Genomic DNA, 24,809 nt, shown 5'->3' with positions numbered 1-24,809 from the left:
ATTGCTCAGTTTCTGGGCTGTCATCTATGTAAATGTGAATACTGTCAATATTTCAGCAAAAAAAGCTTTGCTTCAAAAGGGGTAAGGAAGTACTAATATAGATCATAGTGAACTGTATTAGCATTGCAGAATGCATACAGTAACATAAAGGCATAGTAAAGCTCAAAGAACTAACACTTAATGTTTTGCCAATGGTGAGTTTGAAAAAGTTGCGATTGACAGTTCATTTGATTAGGTTATCCAAATAAAAATTACATTTCTGAATTATCTTCATTAGTTATTTTTAAAAGGGGGGATTGATTTGTCCACACATCACAAATATATAAAGGTTGAATGTTCTCAGTCAAACTGTTATTAAAATATCAACCAATTTTGTGATTTCACATCAGAAGCTTTTCAATGGGCTCTCTTATTTCTGTTATTCATAAATAATACATTTTGCTTTCCTGGTCAAAATTCACCATTCTTAGCAGCATTCATAATTTCATCGTTAAAGTTTTTTAAAAATGAGATATTGTCAGTTGGTATGTATAAACATTAAAAACACAATTAACAGTGTGCTGTTTCTTAATGTTACTTAAATTTCAGATAGAAAAGACTAGAGTAGCTTTCCCTGCCCTATAACAAATGTACTTTTCAAATACTGTACATTTCAATTAGTTCAGCCTGCTTCAATGTATCACTAAATTCCTTAACCCTTGACAAAAATACTTCCATTTGTGACAAATAGTACTTGATACAACAAGATGAAACCCAAGTTTTCAAAATGCTGTGACACCAGGAATAACTCTAATTCCATTTAATTCCTCTATTGTCTTTTTGTCGTCTTTGAATGATCATATCTCACTAGCATACAAATCTATTTTCTTTGTTTTCAGCAATCATTGTATCCAAAACTAACAGATATAAACTGAATTTATGTCTTTAAAAATGAAAGCAGCAATAATAAATTGTTTTCAGTGAACTCTCAATGTATGAAAAAAAGATTAAAAGTAGATTTCCAAACAAATGTCAGCTGTTAACATGCAACTGTTTGCAGACAAATACAGAAAATTATACTGAAAATACAACAAAATCAATGTTTCTTTATAAATACCCGACTTAACGTCCTAATGGGCCTTTGCCAATATGTCATATTTTTGATTTTGAGGGCAGAAAAGTTAGCTACACACTTCAAGATGATGTGTACAGTGTTGCTGCTGTATGTTAAACTCAAAGTCATGTTCTTGTCAGCAGTGGTTCTTTAACCCAAATTCCTGCTTCACTACCTCTATCCATATCACCTTATTTGCCAGTTGATAAAGTAAATGATTTGTCATTATTGAGATGTGCTCAGAAGTTAGTATTTTCACATGTTTTATGTGTAAGATTATTGTACTCAGATAGTAACCTTACTATATACGGTAAGTGTAGAAGGTTTAGAATGTGTTGCATCATGTAAAATCATTTGGCCTTCTGATATGTGACGAGCCTTTTAGAAATGTTCAACCTGGAATGCCATTTAGAAGTACAACACTGTGAACAAAGCATGAGATTGATAAATACAACAGGACGATGGCAAGAAAATTGAAGAGTCCAAACCTAAATCCTTCACGTTCAAAAAGGAAAAAGAAAAAAAATGAACTGAAACAAAATCATTGAATACATGTTAAACTGGAATATTTCAATAGAAACTTTAAATTTAGGTTAAAGAAAATAATGTGTAGATCTCTGCACATTGGCTCGGTGATTTTATATCCTCTTGTCAAACCTCTGCAGTTTTATTTGCAGTGATACATGAATGAGAAGGTTGGAGGTTAAAGTTGATATTCAGGCCAACAGGAAAGCAGACAAACCAGATTCAGGAGGTTACAATGATTAGTACATTAAGACTTGTCCACAACCGTTACTAACTAAGAAAGTCCACATTTTGTGCAGTAGGCAATTTATATTATGATACTGAATGATCCAATCGAAAGTTGCAATTAGCTGACCTCTTGTTTCAACAAAGTCAACTGTTTAACCTTCTGAGCACTAAGACATTTTCATGCTTTTATTTAAAATGACAACTTCTTGACAAGGTAATGAAACAAAACTAGTTGAAGAGGGATGTGGTAAAATATCTGTTCTTTTGTTTATGCTATTTAATCATGCTTGATGGGTGAATTGCTGTTTAGCAGAATACCCAGTGCCTTAGTTGATATAAAATTATTTCTCTAAAACAAAATTGAATTGCTTACAAATTGAAACAAATTTATTAAAAATGTGTTAAAAGGAAATGACAATTTGTTTTGTCGGTGGAATGGTACCTTTAAGAAAGAAGTTTGTTATATAAAAAAAGGACAGTCTTGCAAGACCTTGCAGTTTGTGCATTTCACCACGACGACTAACTGGCCAGTGTAATTGATTGCTGTGCACTGAGGTGAAGGCAAACAGTGCTAACAAATCTACACAGGAAAGGACAAGGTTGTGGAAGGGACATTGGGCTCTAAAACAAGAATAAGTCAGGGTTATTTATAAACAACAGACTGTGCTGTCTACAAGCTTGCCAACAGCAATACCATTCAAACCACACCAAAGCAGTTGCCTATCAATTAGTCTGACTTGAAGGTGCTCCATAGCTGAGAGCCATAAAGAAAAAAAAGCACATCTTTGACTTTTCACTGAATAATTTATAAGAAATAAAAACAAAAGGTGTTGCAGATCAGATTTCTATCATTACGGACTGTAAGAGAGAGATGTCGGGTTATTGTGGAACCACTTGCAGAACTTTAATTCCATACCTATTCTGCAAGATTTTATTCCTTTAACAGGATTCTGGACAAAGTTCAATATAAAGGCATTCCTGGGCTTATCTACAGAACAGAACATGGATTAAACTTTAATTAAATATATTTTACTGTAAAGCCTTCAAAGACCCAAAATGGAGCATCGCATTATATTACTCCTGGCAGTTCTTTGAATCACGCATGAATGCTCATTTTTAACCTTCAGTGTACCATTGAAGGATCATCTGCTGAGAGACTTGCACTTTCTCTCTCCCCTTGCCCTGTAATTAAGGCTTTTAATGCATTTCACTGTCACTTACTACAAAGCTAGCTGTGCGTGTGTACGTAAAATGAACCACTTAAGAGTTTTACTTGAGAATTCTTTAAAAATGTGTTAGAATACCATTTATTTCCTCTTTAAAAAAAATCCAAGATAATTTAAAATGAAAAGCGGGTGGTTGAGAATTGTTCCTGGGCAAGATTTCATTTTGACTATCCTATATCGTACAAACCAAAACCATCTGAACAGTGTAATAAAAGAAGCAAATTTGCTACCAACTTTTAACTACCTTTTCATGCTTATTTTGTTTACATCAAACATATCAAATATAGCACGGTTCAAGAAGGTAGCTCTCTACCACCTTCTCAAGGCCAACTAGGGACGGGCAATAAATTCTGGCCAGCCAGTGATGCACACATTCCATAAAATGAATGATTTTTTTTGTTATTTATAAGTCATGCCCTCTTAATATTTAAAACTATGATTTTTGATGCCATGATTATGCTTAACTTATGACCAATGTATTTTATTAAAGATATATTATGTCTCACAACTCAAATGTGGGCAGTTCAATTATTTGATTTTTTCCAAAATGCAATCATGATTTGACAGACTAGTTTATTTGTTTTGGCCTAACTAAAAGAAATACACTGCCTATGAGATGAAATGCTTTAAAAACAATCCTTGTAACAACTAATTAATGGAGAATAGTTTATTTTTGTGCCAAGTTTTACTTTTTTTTGGATAAATCCACAGTACATTATCCCTTTGGAGGACAGCAAGAGCATTTCTGCACCAGTACGAGAAATGAAAAGTTCAAATTTTATATGATTAAAATAAATCAAGCAAAGTTTCTTTCCATGTCTACAATTCTCCTGTGAAGATCCACCATACTTAAAATGTTTAATAGACCATTTTTGTGGATGTTATATTAACCTACATGTCATCAAAAGCTCAAAAGATTTTCATTTCACAAGGCATCACAGTATTTTGTTAAATACTGAAAAGTACATGAAATCAAAATTCACAATCAAGATCTTTAGCTTCACCATAAAATTCTTCATACGTGAAAGGTTTCATGAGGGTTTGCATATGTTTATGTTCCAGTAACAGTGAGAATAATCTGTATTTGACTAATACATTGAGAGCTGTCAGATATTATCCTAAAAATAATTTAGATTCAACACAAAACGGATTTATGTAAGTTAATCACATTTACAGGTATCTTCAGTACCTGCCACCAGCAAAATAAATATTTCACTGTACTTTATATTAAATCTTCAACCCTGCTCCCCCATATAACAATGTATTAAAAACTTTCCCATAAACACAAGTTTTGCAGGACACACTTCGTTTTTACTGTGTTTTTTTAAAAAAAACACTATTTAAAAAAAACTTGCTTGTTTCTTTTGTGTGGGTATAATTCAATTCATAATCCATCCATATAGCAAAGTCATACTACATTAGTCACTTCCAGACAGAATCCAGCAATGATAAATACTGTTGATCACATCATCAAGTGAAAACTGGAAAGTCACCACTGAAACAAACAGGACACTTTGCACCAAGTGTCATAAATTTCAAAAAATCTGACAAAAAAAACATTGTAAGTTAATTCTTCAGTTATCAAAAAGAAAAATGAATCACGCAATTTGCACTTTCTTGAGTGAGGAACAGTGATACATGGATTCACGTATGCAGTGATTTGCTGCCTAACTAAAGCAATAAGAATTTCCCAGCTACACTCAATGACATTCTAGCCAGATATATGGACTGAATTGTCTGATTTTGACATACATCGTACTGAAAGTATCTTAATACTCTGTCTATCCTCTTCCAAACACTTACATTGAAAACCAGTCTGAAATCCAAAATGCTACCTCAGAATACTGAGCATATGAAAGGCTTCTGAATTTTACAATATTCAGGCAAGTTTCAGGCAAGGAAAGGCAAAATAATCATAGAATCCACTCAGTAAACTATTAATCCTTCAGTCCACCTTCAATATCAGTCTATTACTGCCAGAAATATTGACGCTCGGTAGAAATAATTTCCAACAGGGTTTTAGCAATAATTTTAATAATTTTCAGCACTGAAAAATATTTACTATTCTCAAAGAAACTTATTCAAATCAAGCTGTTAATATTAAGGAAACACATGCATTTTCTAGTGTGTACTTTTATTATTTTGCATAGTGTATCTGTTGAGTGTACAGTAAAGGGAAGTACATAATCATCCAAAACATGAAGACGTTCGTTTTTATCCATAATAATTTGTCATAGCATAAAGCTGAAGAAAATGCGCTTATAAACTTCTGAAGAGAAAACAACTCTACAATTTTTTTTGTTTGGATTAGATTAGGAACAGAACAGAATCTATGGATCCCTCTGTCCAAGTGGCAATTCTTCTCTCTTAGAAACTAGCTTTGGCTATAATTGGGTGCAAAAGTGGCAGGTGCATCAATTACCTGGATAGGGAACATGCAAAATTGGCTCAAAAACAGAATATGCTGAGGGATTCAGCAGGTCTGGCAGTATCTGTGGAGAGAAAGCAGAGTTAACGTTTCAAGTTCAGTGACCCTTGTTCAGAAGTGGACTCACAATATTAACTCTGTTTCCTCTCCACAGATGCTGCCAGACCTGCTAAGTTCCTCCACCACTTTTGTTTTTTTTGTTTCAGACTTCCAACATCCACAGTTCTTTGCTTTATTTTATGCAAAATTAGCATCTCCACTTCGTGTGTTTTGAATAGGGAGATTACTCATAAACAACTCACTTGTTTGGAGGAGTGATGGATCAGGAATCTCACCTCCTGACAGCATTTAAAGGAAGGCTGTACTTTTTAAAAAAAGGGGAGGTACATTGAGGCTGCATCCTGTCACAATTAGGAAACTGTTTGGTGGGAGGCAGCAGAAAAGTTGATAAGATAGTCCACAGTTTTAAACATTGTTTTAGAGGATTTATATAAAGGTGGTAAGAAATATATTCTTTCCAGCTAATGGGAAGACACATGCAGGACCCCTGTGGGGAGAGCAGGTCAGTGATAAAAGCATTTCACAAAGATTACGGTTGCAATCCTGGTTTAAAAAAAACACTGACCTGACAAGGGCCGTTTAATTTTGCACAATCTCATACTTCTCATTCCCTATTTCATCTTACATTGCCTGTAGCCCCCAGCCCTCACAATCCTGCCCTCTCCGTCTTCTCAACACATCTGATTACTACAGCACAATTTACTCCAGCTTCTTTTATTGTCAAAATAACATTTAGCACCTGCAACTGTCCTCATTACCACACCTGCTCTTGCACACCACCGTTTACACAAACCTCAAATGATTTGATCCTGATATGCACATCCTCAAAACTACCGATTAGACTTGAAAACCAAACCACCTTCATTCTTTTAGAAAATGCTGCTACAAAGGCAAAGATAGGAGGCAAAGAGAGGAGAAAGGTTACTGTCTATTCACAAGCATTCATCCTGCAGGATTACTTACTATTTTTCTTTCTTTCCACTGAAATATCAACCTCTCACAGAATGCATGATGAAGTGTTTGTGTTCTGAGTTGTTGCTCAGTTCTGAACTATGTTCCTTTCAGGTTCAACAGAACCAGAAAAAGAGGAGGAGTTCTCTAAAAGCATTGCTTTACATATTAATAATGGAGTACCAACTTGGAGATGGGCACTGTGTACTTTTGAGACATAATTAAATGGATGATCACTAGGAGATTCCCTTTCGGACAAGGACACACAAAAAAATTGGTGATAAGATAGTCCAGTAAGAATATTGCCATAAGGCAAGCTTGCATCCTAGATCTTCTGTAAATGGTACAGATGAAGAATTTAAAGGCCCAGATGACACATAACAAACAATTATTATGAAGCAGTACCTTATAGTGCCCTTGTCAACCTGATAACAAGCTTGCACACAATGGTAAATAGCATGGAGGAGTTGTGAGAGGTCTTGGTACACAACACCAAGTTAATGTGGTTAACCATAGGCAGCTGGTCAGCTCTATGAATGGTGGGATTCAATGATGGAGTTACTGGTGGTGCTCTGGCATCTTACTTTGGTCTGGATTCCAGCATCTTCTCTGGTTTTCAAAGTATGCCAGTGACAGCTCAGTAAGAAGCAACCTTGCCTGAGTCAAAAGACTGTCTGGCCTAGACTCAGTCCAGAAACTGAGCAGATAATCTATTACAGTATTCTACTGTGGGGAATGCTACACTGTTGGAGATGCTAGTCTTCAGATGAGTCATTAAACTGAGGCCCAGCATGGACTGAAAAAATCTTATAGATCTATTTCAAATCTTAACAGGGGAGCTCTTGTCCTTAATCAGGTAAAGAAACATTGATGATTTGACAACTTATCTCACTCCTTTCTATCAGCATTTGTTTTGCTCATTATCATGTTTCCATCATAATTTGAAGTGTATTCATCCAAGTAAAGTTCCTGTAAAACACTTTCAGATGCCCTGGAGTCATGAAAGACATTAAAGTTAGATGAAAGAAATCTTTCAAGAGACTTGGAAAGGGACAAGTCACTCCTGAACCCGTGATCTTGTTGATCCATCTTGCTCCCACATACTGACCACCTTCAAAAGTCCAATGCCCATTTTCAATGTTTTACTTCTTTATGACCTTGTTCCTCCCTGACTTAGTTCCTCGAATCCTGAACTCTGTTTCTGTGCAGAACAGTGGGATTACTGAGGATGAGCTCTACAAATGGCATCAAGGGAGAAGTGCGTGCTTTTTATGCAATTACCATTTCATTGCCATCATTCACATGGTAAGGAACGTATGCATGACTACTGCACAATGTAGACATTATGACTACTAACTGGAAACTGACTGTTAAACATAATATCTTTCCTGTCTAGATATAATAACAAGGACATTCAAGGAGAGGCATACCGTCCAATTCACAAATAACTTTCATGTGGAGGCTGCAAAACAAGGTACACAACGATTTGATGTTTGTACTTGTGGGAAGCCACCTGTGGAAGCCACTGTGGAAGTTATACTTTCACTTATCAGCATGTGCAACTTTAATACTGCTTGTGTAATACTAATACTCACTTATAGGGATCTTTTGTTGTCAGAAGTTTGCTACAATATGAATTTTGTTATTCTTCAAGTAATGGCAAGCTAAACCGCTCATGTGACAATTTAGGAATTGTCCAAATTGTCCTTCCAGCTCAGCGAGCAAACTTACATCCAGAACCTCAACCTGAGCTACAAATCTCAAAATTTGCTACTTAGGTTAAGATTAAATTCTACCCACTGGTCATCGTACCTTCTTCAAACTAATCGTGAAGGTCACCTGGATCAACAGGAAATGTGCAAGTGCAACTTCCAAGTCACTGATGTGAAGATTTTTGAATAAACCTTGATGATACAAATCTAGCCTCAAATAAAAATGGGGCAGATTTTACAGCATATCAGCTTTGGACCATGATACAGCACTTTTGTTTTTCATACCATAAACAGTTTTTTTTCATACCATCAATTCAGTTATCACCACTGAAACATCACAACAGATGATTTAAAAAAACTTGGTTTAAAAGGTATAGGTCGTAAAGAAGGTATTAAAATAAGATATGGAGAAGCAGAAGAATTTAAGAAGGAAACTTTGGTCAATGAGGGCAGGTGGCCAAATGCATGGTTATTGTTTGCTTAGGGATGGGAAAGTTGCACAAAAGTCCAGAGCTACAGAAACTAAGAATTGGATGGTGTGAGACAGTGGTTGTATGACTGGAGGAACTTAGAATCAGGGAGGAGCAAGGTCTTAAAAAAGTAAAACAGTGAAGATGAGAATTCTAAATTTGAACTTGGTCAGTGACTGGGAGCAAGGTAAGTCAGCAAAATCACCGGTGTTGCATAGGCTTTTGGTCTATCAGCCAAAAGACAACTGCAACAGCCAAATGTCAAGGTGGTTACGCCATGAATAAAGTATTTGGCAGAGGCAAGCAATGAACACAACAGCTATTTGAAAGCATAGCTTAGAGACAAATAGGGATGCCAAGATTGCAAACAGGAGAAAGTGAGGTCTGCACACACTGGAGATGAAAGTCGAAAAATGTGGTGCTGGAAAAGCACAATCGGTCAGGCAGCATCTGAGAAGCAGGAGCTCTTCATCAGGAATAGATGGGTAGTCTACATTGAACAATTGTGTTAATTTGTATGCTTGTAACTGTAGCTATGTTTATTGTAAAACATTTTGAAATTTTTCATGACCTTCACTATCCTTTCAGAAGAGGAAAGATGTGTCTCCAACTTACCTAAGAAATGGCTGATGACACGACATATTTCTTTTTCCACCTTTATTAATTCTGCATACCTTTCTAATTGTATGAGATATTTTGCTTGGCAGAATGTAGAATGAATACTTTTAAGCTAGCAGTTTATCAGGATCACCTCATTTGTACTCTCAATGAGTGGGACCACACTGCTATACATTGCTCCATTTAGGAAGGGATTTAAAAAAAATCAATTAGCTCAATGCTTGGTAAAGCAGAAAGAATATGGGGAAAAAAGAATTGCAAACAGTCTGGATGAACCAGAGACTAAGACAAACATGGAAGGAATCTGTAGGAAGGATACAGAGATCATAGCTGGTGCCAAGGATGATAGTTTCAGCCTTTAGATTAGGTTCAAAAGTCTAGTGGGCTACTTCTGATCCTATACAAATCAACGATTACCTGGATTAAGCTGTGCTTTATCCAAGATTAGATATCCGATAAGCAGTCTAATGATGAAACAATAGAGAGGTCAAGAATTAGCACAGAAGTGGAGCTAGGCATCATCAACATACATGCAGAAGCTGATCACAACCATATGAACAGTACTGTCAAAATAAAGCATGCAGATCATACTAGGGATGTTCAAAGTTTGGGAGAAGATTTGTAGCTCGGGTGCTCGTTGTTGTGGTTCTGTTCGCCGAGCTGGGAATTTGTCTTGCAAACGTTTCGTCCCCTGTCTAGGTGACATCCTCAGTGCTTGGGAGCCTCCTGTGAAGCGCTTCTGTGCTGTTTCCTCCGGCATTTATAGTGGCCTGTCTCTGCCGCTTCCGGTTGTCAGTTCGAGCTGTCCGCTGTAGTGGCCGGTATATTGGGTCCAGGTCGATGTGTTTGTTGATAGAGTCTGTGGATGGCACTCATCGGACAGCTCGAACTGACAACCGGAAGCGGCAGAGATAGGCCACTAAAAAGGCCGGAGGAAACCGTACAGAAGCGCTTCACAGGAGGCTCCCAAGCACCGAGGATGTCACCTAGACAGGGGACGAAACGTTTGCAAGACAAATTCCCAGCTTGGCGAACAGAACCACAACATACTAGGGATGTAATAAAGGAAATATATCTCAGGAACTAAGTGTGGAAGCAGACATGAGAAAGATGCTCTGGCTTGGTTGGGTAAGTAACAGCCAAGAGGAGAAAAAGAAAAGGCTTGGAGAAGGATGATGTGATCAAAGGCTGCAGAAAAGATACTGAAGTACATGCATCATGTCTCACTCTGACTAAAGCCAGCTCAGTTCAGTGACAGTAACATAAAATTAATGGGGGAGATTCAAATATGTAGTTGGATGAAAGACAGGCATGGATTTGTGCAACAGCTTTAAAAAATTCAGAGGAAAAGTACAGGAACACAAGAAATAAGGTGGAATGAACCATTTTGCCCCTCACGTATGTTCTGCACCTTGTTAAGATCACAGTTAATTTGGTTATGGTGTGAACTCCACTTTGTGCCTGGTCAGATCCCTCGTCAATCAAGTATCTAACAAAATCTCTCTTGAATATATTCAATGACTGTCTCCACAAATCTCTGGGGAAGAAAGTTCCACAGACTAATGACCCTTTTGAGTCAGAGTCGTAGAGATGTACAGCACGGAAACAGACCCTTCAGTCCAACTCGTCCATGCTGACCAGATATCCCAACCTAATCTTGTCCCATTTGTCAGCATCTGGTCCATATCCCTCCAAACCCTACCTATTCATATACCCACTCAGATACTTTTTAAATGTTGCAATTGTACCAGCCTCCACCACTTCCTCTGGCAGCTCATTCCACACACGCACCACCATCTGCATGAAGAAGTTGCCCCTTAGGTTTCTTTTGTATCTTTCCCCTCGCACCCTAAACCTATGCCCTCTACTTCTGGACTCCCCCATCCCAGGGAAAAGACCTTGTCTATTGACCCTATCCACGCCCCTCATGATTTTATAAAACTCTATAAGGTCACCCATCAGCCTCTGACGCTCTAGGGAAAACAGCCCCAGCCTATTCCACTTCTCCCTAGAGCTCAAATCCTCCAACCCTGGAACCATCCATGGAAATATTTTCTGAACCATTTCAAGTTTCAGAACAAAGGAGACCAGAACTGCATGTAATTTTCCCAAAGTGGCCAAACCAACATGCTTGTGGAAAAGAAAATCTTTATTTCTTTAAATGGGACACAATTTTAATACTGGGGGGTCCTCTAGTTCTAGACTCTGCATAAGGAGAAATATCATTTACTAAGTCAATTCAACTCAGGGTCTTGCGTTTCAGCAAAAATACTTCTCATCCTTTTCAACTTGAATGGATGGAATCCCAACTTGCTCAAGCATTCCTCCTAACACCCCTATTCCAGAAATCAGTTAAGTTCACTATGTGCAAGTACATCATCCTTACTGAAGTAAAATGATCAAAAATGTACACAGTATTTCAGATGCATTCTTACTAAGGCCTTGTACAGCTGTTGACATAACTTGGAGATTGAGCATGAGGTTTAATTTAGTAGGCTTGTGTAATCTTATAAACCAAATGTTAACAGAATGCACAGTACAGTAAATGGTAGATTAATATAGTAGCTAAAGGGAAGTGAGAAATAAGAGGGATTATAAAATGAATTAAAATAAAGTGCAACAGAATCCAGGTGGTTGTATGATAATGTGATGCAAGAGAACATCTTTGATTTGTGACCAGAACTAAGTCACTAAATTGGCTAAATCTTGTTAGCCTAATTTAAGTCAACTCTTTTTTTTTAAAAAAGGATGCTTTCATGAGAGGTGAGTATCATTGATAATTATAACTAACTTGCCCCTTGAGGACAGTTTAGAGTCAACTACATTGTTTTGGGTCTGGATCAGATAAGGATAGATTGTTTCCTTTCACAGAGAGCATCAATGAATCAGATGGGTTTTCACAACAATTGATGGTGGTGATATTGGGAGTAACTTTCGTTCCAGATTTCTTTTGATTCATTCACTGAGTACGCTAATTGAGTTTAAAGGCCAACTTCCATAGTGTGATGAGAACCCATATTCAGCATGAGTCTGCACCTCTGGATTCTTAGTCCAGTGACATTCATGTAACATCACTAGTCTAATCTGACTGGCTATGAATACATATATATGAATCAAATTTAAAATTTTGATGAATGCAGAAATATTTATACACCAAAATTTAAAACATAGTAGTAGTTGGTTTATTTAAGAGTCTTTGGGAAAGATTTTAATTTTGCATTGTGTATAAATGCTAATGATATGAAGCATCTGCAATGTTGCACCATGCAGCTTACTAGCAGAATTCTCCTTAATGATTTTAATATTATTTAAAGGTATACTTCATTATTTTACTTCTATCATACAGTAATCATGTGGAGACATATTTTCTTTAATGATTTATTATATGTGTGCTGAAATATTTTCCCAGTACTTGAATTTACAGGCACTTCAGTTGGGTTTAATGTACTCCAAGTGATAAAATATCACACATTTGAATGCAGGAGATCAAAGTAAAATAACTTATTTTACAGCAAACAGCAAAATGTCACAATTTTCACATTTCTGATGTGATATAGAAACATAAAAAAATGTCTCTGATATTTAAAAAGGTTTATTTGGTGTGTCTGGATCACTTGGGTGCATGCAAATCTTGATCTTAAGTTGGATTTTGCAGAACAAACATACAAACTTAGTTCGGGGAAAAGCAACATTGACAATTATGAAGGTACTAAGTTATTTTAGCTGGTTCACAAAGTGTATGCATGCAAAAAACTTTGAACTTTGAGATTTATTCTCATCATACTCCCTTTGGGCCCTTTACCTCAGAAATGTAAATTAATACCCACTTAAGATTAAGTGTTCACATTTTTATTTACCAGAAATCAAAATTTTAATATTTGCTTGTTTTGTTCACTGTCCTTTAGAAAATAAATGGAAAAATCTAATTCATCATTAATATCTAATGCAGTCACGGATAGTTAATTGATCATTATTTTCTTTTGGGAATAATCTGGATGCCAGATTATACAGGCAACATTTTTCTTTGAAGGACACAACTTTTAAAATTCATTTTGCTGTGGCCAGTTTTTACTTTGAGTTTTATACTGTACATATTAGTTAGCTAGCACTCGTTTATTTCCCAGTTAGATAGTTTAGATAGCACTATAATTAAAAGCTTTTATTTGCACATATTCCAATTTGCCCCCAAGTGATACATTATGATCCGATCGGCAACTTAGTTTCAGTAAAACTAAATTACAAATACCTGAAGTATTTGCAAAACACAATCATTTTCTTGAGAAGATCAAGATACCATATGACAATATAAATACTCTTGGTATGACTTGTGAAAAATATCATCTAATAGCTTATAGCTAATTTCACTAAATCAAAAACATTTAGAATTAATTTATAATGCTCCATAACAACAGTTAATGATGCTTTAAATTTATCAATGATGCGCTGTTTAAAACTTTTAGCTGTGAATGGCTTTAAACGAAACCATACAAAATTTGCTGGAGTAATATAATCCCTGTGAAAATTACCATTACCAAACAACAGCAATTTGAAATGAGAAGTAAGAAGGTCAACGCTGAACCATTTTGACAATTCCAAGTGGTCAATGATTATAACATACGACATTAGAAACTTTAACCTACCCACATATGAGTGATAAATGAGGCATTTTGTGCCATTACATTCCCATAAATCACTTCAGTCAACTGCTGACGGCTTTTATCAGATATAACCTTTTCAAGCTTCTATTTGACTGCTAACATTTTCAACTTTGACACATGTGCAGTTTACAAATTCCGCAGCTGATTAACTCTGGACAGCAAGTGACTGCTTCAAGGTGGTTAGAACTTCATATTCTCAAACAACTCTAAACAGATATAAATACTGCCAAAATCCTCTCTATAAGTTCCTGTGTACAGTCTTTAAAATTATTCAACAAATTTACTTTCTGCAATACATAATATCAGCCAGTCTTCATAATGTTCAATACGCTGTGGAGATTTTGATCTTAGTCATGTGTATACTGTAAGTCTAGTACTTCAGATGGCATTAGATTTGATAAGGGCTAACTAGACATCAAAACTTAGTAACGAAACTGGAGCTGACATACAGACAAAAGATGTAGGAAGGTCAGCGCAGACACTATTGCAACTGATAACCTCTTTATCATAGAAACCGCATATTCAAAAATTGTTGCATAGGAAACATCTCCCTATAGCATTAGTTTTCAGATCTCTTTCCCTTGACATTTTTTGACATGCAACCCATGAGGAATTCACAAGTTCTTTATTTGAATAAAAATACAACATATCAAAGGAGCTGCAGAGTAATAATTTGACAATTGAGATATAAATACAATACTGGGCTCTGAAGTATTTGTCTCTGGCTAAAGATATATTTATTATCTAAAACAAAGGAAGTAATTTTCAGGGCAACATCAAAATGTATCAGTAAGGACTCAAATAATCACAGGCCAAAGAAGATAATCAAATAGTCACTGCATACAATAGTATGCTCTGTTTAACAGTACAGAAAGAACAATAGCAATGAACAATCTCTCATGAAAATCCAGGGTATGTCTATTAATGCACTTATGATTTGGCTGTATGTAAAGGAAACTTTTATACAACTCAGATAGTTACAAAGATAGATAACTCAATTAGTAGAACATGTTTCAAAATATTTGGATGTGAAAAAGGAAATGAAAAAAGATTGATGGCTGAGAAAGTTCACTGATTCCCCTGCCATAATATTCATGCAATGGACCCGACAGCATTTTTGTACTGTCTTCACAAGCAAAGCTTCATTACCCATCACTCCACCGATTTTTTTTATTATGAGGTTACCAGTTTGCCAAACTATTGTTTCAATGATGAATGCTTGTAGGCAATTGTGCTGTAGCATTAAGAAAATGAAGTGATTTTTTTTCATACTCAGCAAACATCAACGTTTTTATTTTACAGCTATTTTACGATTAAATCAATCAATTAACCATATAAAGGACAGTAACGAAATATGTTCAATTTCCAGATCGAGGAGATAAACAAAGAAATAATGTTTCAGTTTATCCCATTCTAATCTTGATAGTTTTATTTGACTCATTAACTTGCTGTTTCTGTTTTGCAGAAATTTATATTTGATGCCACAAACCATTCTCATAATTCCTTTATAAAGCAGCTTTGGAAAATCCTGCAAAACATTTGCTGTATAAGTTCTTTCTGCAGCTCTTCAAACATTACAATAGCAAATAGTTTTAAATTTTATACTCCGATGGAGGATGAGAATTATTTCTCAAAGTGATGGTTCCAATATAATGATTTATGAAGTACTGGTAAGATTTTCTTTTCCAAAGTATGCATAACAGAATTATTAATTTGATGTCTGAAACATTTACACTGCATCATCACAAAGCATTTTTATGTATATATAAAATTATTAAAATACTTTTAAACAAATAAATTTCAGCTAATGTATTGCCAATTTTTCAGTTAATGGAAATTTTGGGAAGGACTGAAGATAATGGCTTCAGTGTTTCAAAAGTATAGCTGAAGAAATTTCAACTCATCTAATACTGGATACTGGAGGAAGTGATGACATATGAGAGGTGTGAAAAGGAGGAGAGGTGGTGAGGTATGCCTGGGTGTCATCAGCATACAATGGAATTTGAAGTAATGCTTTCAGATTATGTTGCTGACAGTCGATGTGTAGAAAAGAAATAGGAAGGGACCAAGGATGATCAATGGAGGCCTCCACAGATAATGGTTCTAGAATGGTGGCAGAAGCTATTTCAGCTGGTTACAACTGAATGGATAGGACTGGAATCAAGTAAGGATAGATTCGTCTCAAGAAGAGGTGCGACAAGATGACGGTTTGGTCATCCATGTCAAAATCTGCAAACAGGTCAAAATTTTGAGGAAAAATAGTTTATCATGGTCACAGTCACACAGCGTCATTGATAATGATGTGGTCTTTGATTAGGGCTGTTTCAGTATTTTGTAAATTAACAGAAACCTGTTTGAAAGAACCCTAACTAGGAATTGAGAGAAAATTGGTCACAGATTTGGAAGATGACATATTCAAGAACTGTGGAAAGGAAATAAACCAAGGAAAGGCAGGAAATGGGGTAGCTCAGAATGCAATGCTAATAACAAAACTAAAATAAGGAAGCAATGGTCCTAGATGATAAACAGTGTTAAAGCTGGGGAAGACTGAAGGATGGTTCCATGACTTATTGTTTGCAATGTCATAAGTTGGTGATCTTAAGGTTCAGTATTATAATAATTATTTAGAATGGTTACCCAAAACTTTACATGATATTGTAAACATCGTATGTTCTCAGCATACTTATATACATTTAAGCCTCAGGGTTTTAAGTATTAGAGCAAATAATATCAATCCAATCAGGAGAAAAGGATTATGTCATTTTTTACTTCCAGAACTTAACCTAACATCATGTCTGTATGAAATGATGCAGTGTAGCAAGCCCCAAGGAGCAGTCTTTTACTGTTCCTGAAGAAATGTGATTTCAACAATAAAGAATGCATTCAAAATGTCAGATGTAAATGTCAATTAAAAATTACATATAGGTCTGAATCGCAAGGTCTGGAGGTTGACATTCTTTGACATAGCAGAGTGTCTGTGACCAGGCCTTTGGCAAACTCAACAGGATCTATGCTGTCAGCTCATATAGTACAGAAACTCAGACGCTTGTCTAATCTGAATGAAAAATAACATGAAAATTGGAGCTGAAGCCTTGCAGTAATGCTGATGGACGCTGAAGGCGTTTTCTGTACCACATGACAGCTTCAACTAAACGAGACTGCATGCAAACAGTGAAACTACAGCTCAGTGCAAGCAGAGTGGGAAATAAATAAACCAAATCGACTAAATTCATAATGCAATTAATGTTGTCAATATGATATTGGAGAGAGTAGAAATCACACTTTTTTCTGGATATATAAATGTGTACATCTAGTTAAACAAGTACAACATTTGCTACAACTTATGTGTATATCAAACAATATTGTAGTTACATACGTCCATATTTCACAGGGTCAGAGATAAAATAAAATTTTTAAAAGTGTTCTGATCACAGAATTGAGCATTCAACACAATTCATTATTTAAGATAATCACCATTACTTTAATTATTTCCATTGGGCATCTGATAAGGAAACAGCTTCTAAATCAGTATAATAGCTTTCCATATTCAATATTCAAATTAGTAAACTTTTTTTTGACTAATACCTTCTACTGCAAAGCTCCAACAAATTTACTTTGAGAATATGATGACTTGAAACCTGGCGGCTCTTTTAGTTCAGAGTAACATAGTGCACCTCCCTTACTGCACTTCAAATTCTCCCAAGAGGTTACAGAAAAAACAAATATAAAATGTCTCTGACTTACAATGGGTGAGCCTTGGAAATCTGCTTTTATTCCCATGCATTTGACTCCGAGAAACTGGAGGCAAAGAAAGAAACTGGAGGCAAAGCTTAAGCAGAAATTAATACGATAATGACAAATAATAGGAATAACCTCATGGCGTCGGAATGTTTATCACATCATCCAACTATTTCCTGCTGTATGATTGCAAGCAACAGAAACATTCTTAAGAAAAGACATCTTTGAAATGTGTGTCTACATGTCTTCTTGTGCTGACTGAACATTTATCATGCATTCGCCAATTCCGATTGAAAATTAATAGTACTGCGATTGGTTTTTTCACCCTGCCTGCCAATAATGCAGCCTTGGCCTGACCTACAGTCCCATGGTGCTATTCTAAGGTCAGACACTGCCAGCATTACACCAGTGTGTCAAAATATGTCAACAAACCATCCGCACTACAAGAAGAAGAATGACCTTTTATTTCTTCATGTATGGAGTGCCGATAAAGCCAACAGAGGCTAGGTATGCATGAGCAGTTTTTCAAGCAGCTTGACACTCATAACCTTCCCAAGTGTATTTGCCAAACCGCAAATGTATAAAACCACTACTCCAACTTTCCATAAAGTTACCACATCTTTATAGACATGCAATATTCCAAAACACTCTCAATTTGGCACATTTGGATCTGTGCCAATTTAATATAAAATCAGAGGTTACCTTAATCAATCTGTCTCCATATCCACAATTCTAACCACTGTGTGCAAGTTCCAATCTTCAGGAGTGTCACTTCTTACATTTGCACAAATATGATTTGTGACGCATGCATTGTTAATTGTAAGATAAATGTACCATGATTATTTCTGTGAAATTATGGATGGAATAACATTTTTGCCTTTGTGCCAAAATAATTTTACAGCAGTCTTAATGCCAAACTGAAGAAATGTTTTACAGTTCTTGGGAACAGCTTGAGGCACAATTTCTTTAAAAGGAAGATAACACTGAATATTAACCCTTAAAGCAAAACAATTTTTTTTAAAAAAGTACTCTTATAAAGACTCAGGAAATCACTTTGGCATGACCTACAGAAAAGCATTGTCTTTACTTGAACTGACAATAATGTAAAAGGATTTCAGCACAGAACTAAATCTTAGTTAATTTCAGAAATTGTATTAGTATTCAAGAGCCAGAATCTATGTAGTAGTTTGTAATATGCGGCACGGTGGCACAGTGGTTAGCACTGCTGCCTCACAGCGCCAGAAACCCGGGTTCAATTCCCGCCTCAGGCGACTGACTGTGTGGAGTTTGCACGTTCTCCCCGTGTCTGCGTGGGTTTCCTCCGGGTGCTCTGGTTTCCTCCCACAGTCCAAAGATGTGCAGGTCAGGTGAATTGGCCATGCTAAATTGCCCGTAGTGTTAGGTAAGGGGTAGATGTAGATGTAGGGGTATGGGTGGGTTACGCTTCAGCGGGGCAGTGTGGACTTGTTGGGCCGAAGGGCCTGTTTCCACACTGTAAGTAATCTAATCTAATCTAATCTAATGCCATGTACTCTATCAAACCTGATAGCCAAATCCTCAAATGAAAACAACAATAAGCAGAAAATAAGGGGGAGCAATTTATTGAAGAGCAACACCAAAATTGCAGGAATTTTATGTAGACTTGTTTGTGACATTACAGAAGAAATGACATAAAAATGTTGGCTTAAGAGAACATTCCTTTTAAGAAAAATTATACATATCTCAACAAAAATAATAAGTTTCATTTTTTGTAATATAACATACTAACATCTAACTTAAGCAAAGGTTATCATGTGCTTGAATGGTTTTAGACCAAATTCCCTTCACATAGGAAACTCTTTGACCAATAAGGTATGAGAATGGTAGATTAATGAATTGCTTAACATTAAAGTCAGGAAAATAAAAATCGAATCAAGATTTATTCCGAAATTCAATGCAAATTGTTTTTCTAGCAGAAAGGACTATTATTTTTCCATTTTGCATGACAAGTTGTCAGTTTCTACATCTAATATATAATGTCTGTATGATTCAGTACCAGAATTTGAAAGACATATCAGGGAATCTCAGTTAGCAGGGGTGGGTGGGGGAGAAGGTGAAGCGAAAACACAAGGACTACAGTAGAGAGGATATTATTTTAATAAATTATGCTCTGCATATTAATGAATTTTTGTTTTCATAAACTGCCAAAACAACTCTGAGGACAATTCATATTTGTACGAACTAAAATGAATCATTTTACTTAAAGTAATCAAAAGTGAGACTAGATTAGGTTGGGATACCTGATCGGCATGGACAAGTTGGACTGAAGGGTCTGTTTCATGCTGTACATCTCTATGACTCATGGAACAATAATTATGAACAAGCAAGGATGGCACAAAACTACTAAATAAAAATATACTAACATGTTTTACAAGGTAATTGTTGAACACATATAATCATAAGGCTGGCAACTGGGACTAGATTAGGTGAGGATATCTGGTCAGTATGGACGAGCTGGACCGAAGGGTCTGTTTCCATGTTGTACATCCCTATGACTCTGAGTCAAGTAACATCTGTCATAATCCATAACTTGTGCAAGTAATAATGATCCTTATTCAGCAAGTAAGTAATTTTACAAATACCATGAATAAAGCCTTTTGGTAAAGTTGATTAAGATTTTTGTTCCTATGCGTTTTACCAGCCAGGATGCTTTTCTACCTTTCTTTCACACTGCATAAGATGGTCACCTTCAACTGTTTTTGGTCACATGCTGCAGAAATTTAAGCAAAGAGGCAGATCATGGACATAAAAATGTAGGGATGAGAAAGCCATCTGGCTCATTTCACTTAGGGTCACACTTACAATCAAACTAGACTATTTTTCCAAATACAATGCTGTCCTTGTCCTTCCTTTTACACTGAATCAAAAATTTGACTGCTTTCTTTTTCATGTTTAAGACCAGTCAGCACTTTATCATGTTTGTGCTGACTGTGATGAACAGTAATCTGTTAATAGCAGCATGTAGTTTACCTACTTGCATAGCGAAAAAAAAGGTACTCTGCCATTCTTCTGAATCCAAACAACTCTGAGCCTCTCTTTAATAATTCTTGTAAGAAATATTTGCACAATGTAAACCCGAGATCCAATGCAAAGCCTTGGTGATACATATGCAAGTTGATCATAGTTCTCCTCCTTTCTTGATATCAATTTGGAAACTAGGGTTTTAAAAAATATTTTGAATGGAAATATTTTGAAGAACTATAATTAGCATGGGGACATTAACAGAAAAGAGACTTATTTCACAATCCAAAACGCAATCCACATATAAAGTCATAGAGCTCAGTTTGAATAAGTCTTGACAATAATAGTAACAGAAAGACAGTATTATTCACTCATTGTTACTGCATGCAAATAAGAAAGGCATTTCTTAGATTTTCTTCTGTACATATATTCCTTTTTGGTGCAGCAATTACAATCCTTGATGATATCATACAACGTAAGAGATACCAAAATGTTACATAACAAAGGATAGTACCTGTTCCAGTAGCTCCAGAATTGGTCCTGCAAGTAGCATTGGTGGCTATATTCATCTCCAAATGAGGCCTTGCTTTCAATCCAATGAATCACATGACCTTCAACAACTAGAAAAAAAACCTTAACTTTAAGCTTCATTCATCAATGAAGTGTCTTTCTAATATTCTAGGATAAATTAGATTACTTAAGATATTGTTAGATAAGATAACAGTTTTAAAAGTTACCATTGAAGACTGCATTAAGCTCCAAATTTGATGAAGTCATGCAGTCTTGGCGGAGGAAACTGCAAGAACAGCTCTGAATCTTAAAGTAAATAGATATGTCATCTATGACTTTCAATATTTATTCTAACAACATCTAACCAGTTCATGTAATTCGTACCTAATTACTATCATGCAATTGACTAAATCTGAAGAAAAGAGCTCTTGATGTTCAGATTCACTCGTGGTTATTTATCCACCAGTGTAAATCAAATAGGTACTTAAAACCTTTCAAGGAAATAGGAATGTTGGTAGCATCCTTCTACCAAAAATAGAACAACTTTGACTGGAGAAATCCACTTGGTTTGTAAAATTTACATTCAACAGTTTTCCATTCCTTGTTCTTTGCAAAGCACTTCTATGACAAGTTCTTCTACAAATTTTGAGTGTCTCCCAGGAAGGTATTCGTTCACCTATTATTTTGAACTATAGAAACAAGTTTAAATATACCTTCATGAAGGAAAGCTAAATTAATTTTGCACTGTATAGTTGAATATCAAATTTACATAAACTAAACTAGCATTATTTTATTACTATAAGAACAGAGAATGAGTAACAGTTGCCCAATCTGTGAATGTTCTCTCTTCACGTAGAATGTATCATTTATCTTAATGAATGGACTCAAATGTATTAATTCCCACAAAAGGTTCTGCATCAACAGTACTTGTTATCTGAAAGCGATCAAGCAAAAGTCCAAAAGACTCTATGGCTTCACGATGTCCGTAGCCTAATTTTTCAATTTTGGCTGCCACATTGAAGAGATGAAATATGATAATATAAAAGCAAAATACAGTGAATGTTGGAGATCTGAAATATAAACAAAGTACTTGAAAAAGTCAGCAAGTCTGGTAGCAGCTGTGGATGCAGAAGCAGCATTAATGTTTCAAGTCCAATGACTTCTTCAGAACAGAGGAAGAGCCGAAGTAGTAAAAAAAAACACAAAGAACCATGGGTGCTGGAAATCTGAAACACAAATTTCTGGAGAAACTCAGTAGGTCTGACAACATCTATGGAGAGAAAGAATTAACATTTTGGGTCCAGTGACCCTTCTTCAGAACCGATTATAGCAGGGAAAAGATTGATATGTGTGTTGAGGATGATTTGGGGGATGAGGAGGAGTAAATGATAGGTAGAGATGGAGCCCAGAGACATAGTACAGAAGTCGGCAGAAAAGGGAATGCAATGTGAAAATGTCCTGGATTTTAAGTTGTCGAAAAGGGAGAAATATCAAGTTGAACAAGGGCAGGTAAGGGAACGGTTAAGGGAGATTGAAGATTAAAAGTGTTGCTGAAAAAGATGATAAAGAGAGTGTTAATGGCTCTCGAAGACAAGACACAGATCTACAGACTAGGTGATAATGATAGAAGAAAAATGATCTCTGACTGCCAATCAAAATGGAGGATGGAGTTTATGATCTAAAGATGTTGAACACATTTTTGAGTCCAAAAAGCTGGAAAGTATCTAAATGGAACATCAGGTGATGGTCCTCTGGCTTGCACTGAATTTCACTGGAATATTAAAGTTGGTCTGGAAAGATAATCAAAAGAGCAGAATGGTGTAATGTAATGGCAAGTGATTGGGAGGACAGGGTCAGTCTTGCAGACAATGTGGAGGTTTTTTGTAGTCATCCAGTTTGCATTTGGTCACCCCAGAGGAGCTAGGAGATAAAGGGACAAGTATTACATCTTCTGTGACAAAACACAATAACTGCCTCTATCTCACATTAAAAGAATGATTTGGAGATGCTGGTATTGGACTAGGGTGTACAAAGTTTAAAATCACACAACACCAGGTTATAGTCCAATAAGTTCATTTGGAAGCACTAGTTTTCAGAGGGCTGCTCCTTCATCAGGTGGTTGCCACCTGGAAAGAAGAATGGTTGTAACTTAAATTTAGTTGTTTCCCTCAATCCATACCTATCCTCAATCTCCAATAACTATTCACAATCACAGCTTGCCAGTTCTTTTAGTTAAGGCTTGTTACAACATAGGATAAACTCTCCTGCTTGATTTAAACCAGCAACACAGAAAAGATTTATCCTGTGCCGTCATCTGTGAAAATTCAAGAGGCCAAGAACTATTTAAAATAAAAATTAACAACTTTATTTCTTAAAATATAACAGAGAATCATTAACTAACAACTATTTACAACTCCTTCCTCTAACCTACCTTTTACTTTCCCCTCTACAATACTGGTCCGATAAAAATCCCAATTAAAGATTTACAAAACAAAGCTTCTTATCTCAAAACCAGGCAGCGTTTGGTTCTTCTCTCTGTTCTTGTTTTGGTTTCTTCTTGGGGATTCTGCTTCACAGGTCACTGATTGATAAAGATATCTTTAAGAGAGCTATTTTTCGGGCAGCCTTTACATGCTGGTGGCTTGGTAGGTCTCCACTCAACTGTTCAATTTTCCCTGGTCTTATATCTCCAAAGCATCAGATTATGTCAATGGTTTTTAAGATTGTCAATATACTAAAATTAAACTGGATTGGAGTTTGTTTTTTTTGGGGGGGGGGTATAATTTGAACTGATTGGCCTAATTCAAATCTGTTTTTGTCTCCAGGTCACCAACAGCCCCAATAGCTGGACCACATGTTACATTGTACCTTACTCATAACACTTAGTGCTGTCAGGTAATTCTGCTAACTTTTAACTCTCTTAAAAGGTACAATACACCCACATCTTGATACCATAAGAAAAAAATGAACCATCATAATGAAAAGATGGCTTAATTTTTTTTCTTCTTTTTCAACACATTAAAGTTATCTGTATGTTGGGGTAATGTAAAGTCACCTTAACTTTATGTATAGAAACATTAAATAATACAAATCTCATCTAAACTTTATCAGTTAAATCCGTGATAATGCATCTGCGATTGCATTCTTACGATATGCAACATACACGGTCTAAATAATCTCACATTCTTGTCCTTAAAGTGTTCTAAGAATGTAAGCGGATTGTGATTCATGTACCCAACTGTCTCAGACACATTGGTCGTGACATACGCATTAAAATGTTGTAAGGCCAGCACCAAACTCAATCATTCCTTTTCGATTGTGGAGTATTTCCTCTGGTGGATGTTGGTCCTCTTCGAAAAGTAACCAACTGGCAGGTAAATCCCATCCTCATCTTCTTCTTGGAGTAATGTCACTTGCATCGATGGCAACTTTAAAAAGTTTTGAAAAGTTTGGTGTAGCTAAAACTGGTTTGGTGGTGAATATGGCTTTCAAATGCTTGAATGCCTCCTGGCATTGTTCTGTCCACTGAAACGTTGTGTTCCTCTTCAGCAAATTGGTTAATGGTGCCACTACATTGCTGAAGTTTGGAACA

General features: G+C 36.0%; 1 protein-coding gene across 4 annotated transcripts in view; it reads right to left on the bottom strand.

Annotated features, from left to right (window-relative positions):
* The window catches only part of cdin1 (CDAN1 interacting nuclease 1), a 211,600-nt gene that overhangs the window by 21,349 nt on the left and 165,442 nt on the right, over nucleotides 1–24,809 (bottom strand). For 3 of the 4 annotated variants that reach the window (XM_072569047.1, XM_072569045.1, XM_072569044.1), the window contains one exon: nucleotides 21,222–21,327. In XM_072569047.1, the coding sequence (XP_072425148.1) occupies nucleotides 21,222–21,327 (106 nt within the window). Of the gene's footprint in view, nucleotides 1–19,292; nucleotides 20,902–21,221; nucleotides 21,328–24,809 lie in introns of those variants that run through there. The other variant, XM_072569046.1, reaches the window with a different exon arrangement.

This window comes from Chiloscyllium punctatum, chromosome 4 (genome assembly GCF_047496795.1).
Source record: "Chiloscyllium punctatum isolate Juve2018m chromosome 4, sChiPun1.3, whole genome shotgun sequence".
In the NCBI taxonomy this organism is placed as follows: domain Eukaryota; kingdom Metazoa; phylum Chordata; class Chondrichthyes; order Orectolobiformes; family Hemiscylliidae; genus Chiloscyllium; species Chiloscyllium punctatum.
Note: the sequence above shows the minus strand (reverse complement) of the source record. Positions and strands in the feature narration are given on the sequence as shown.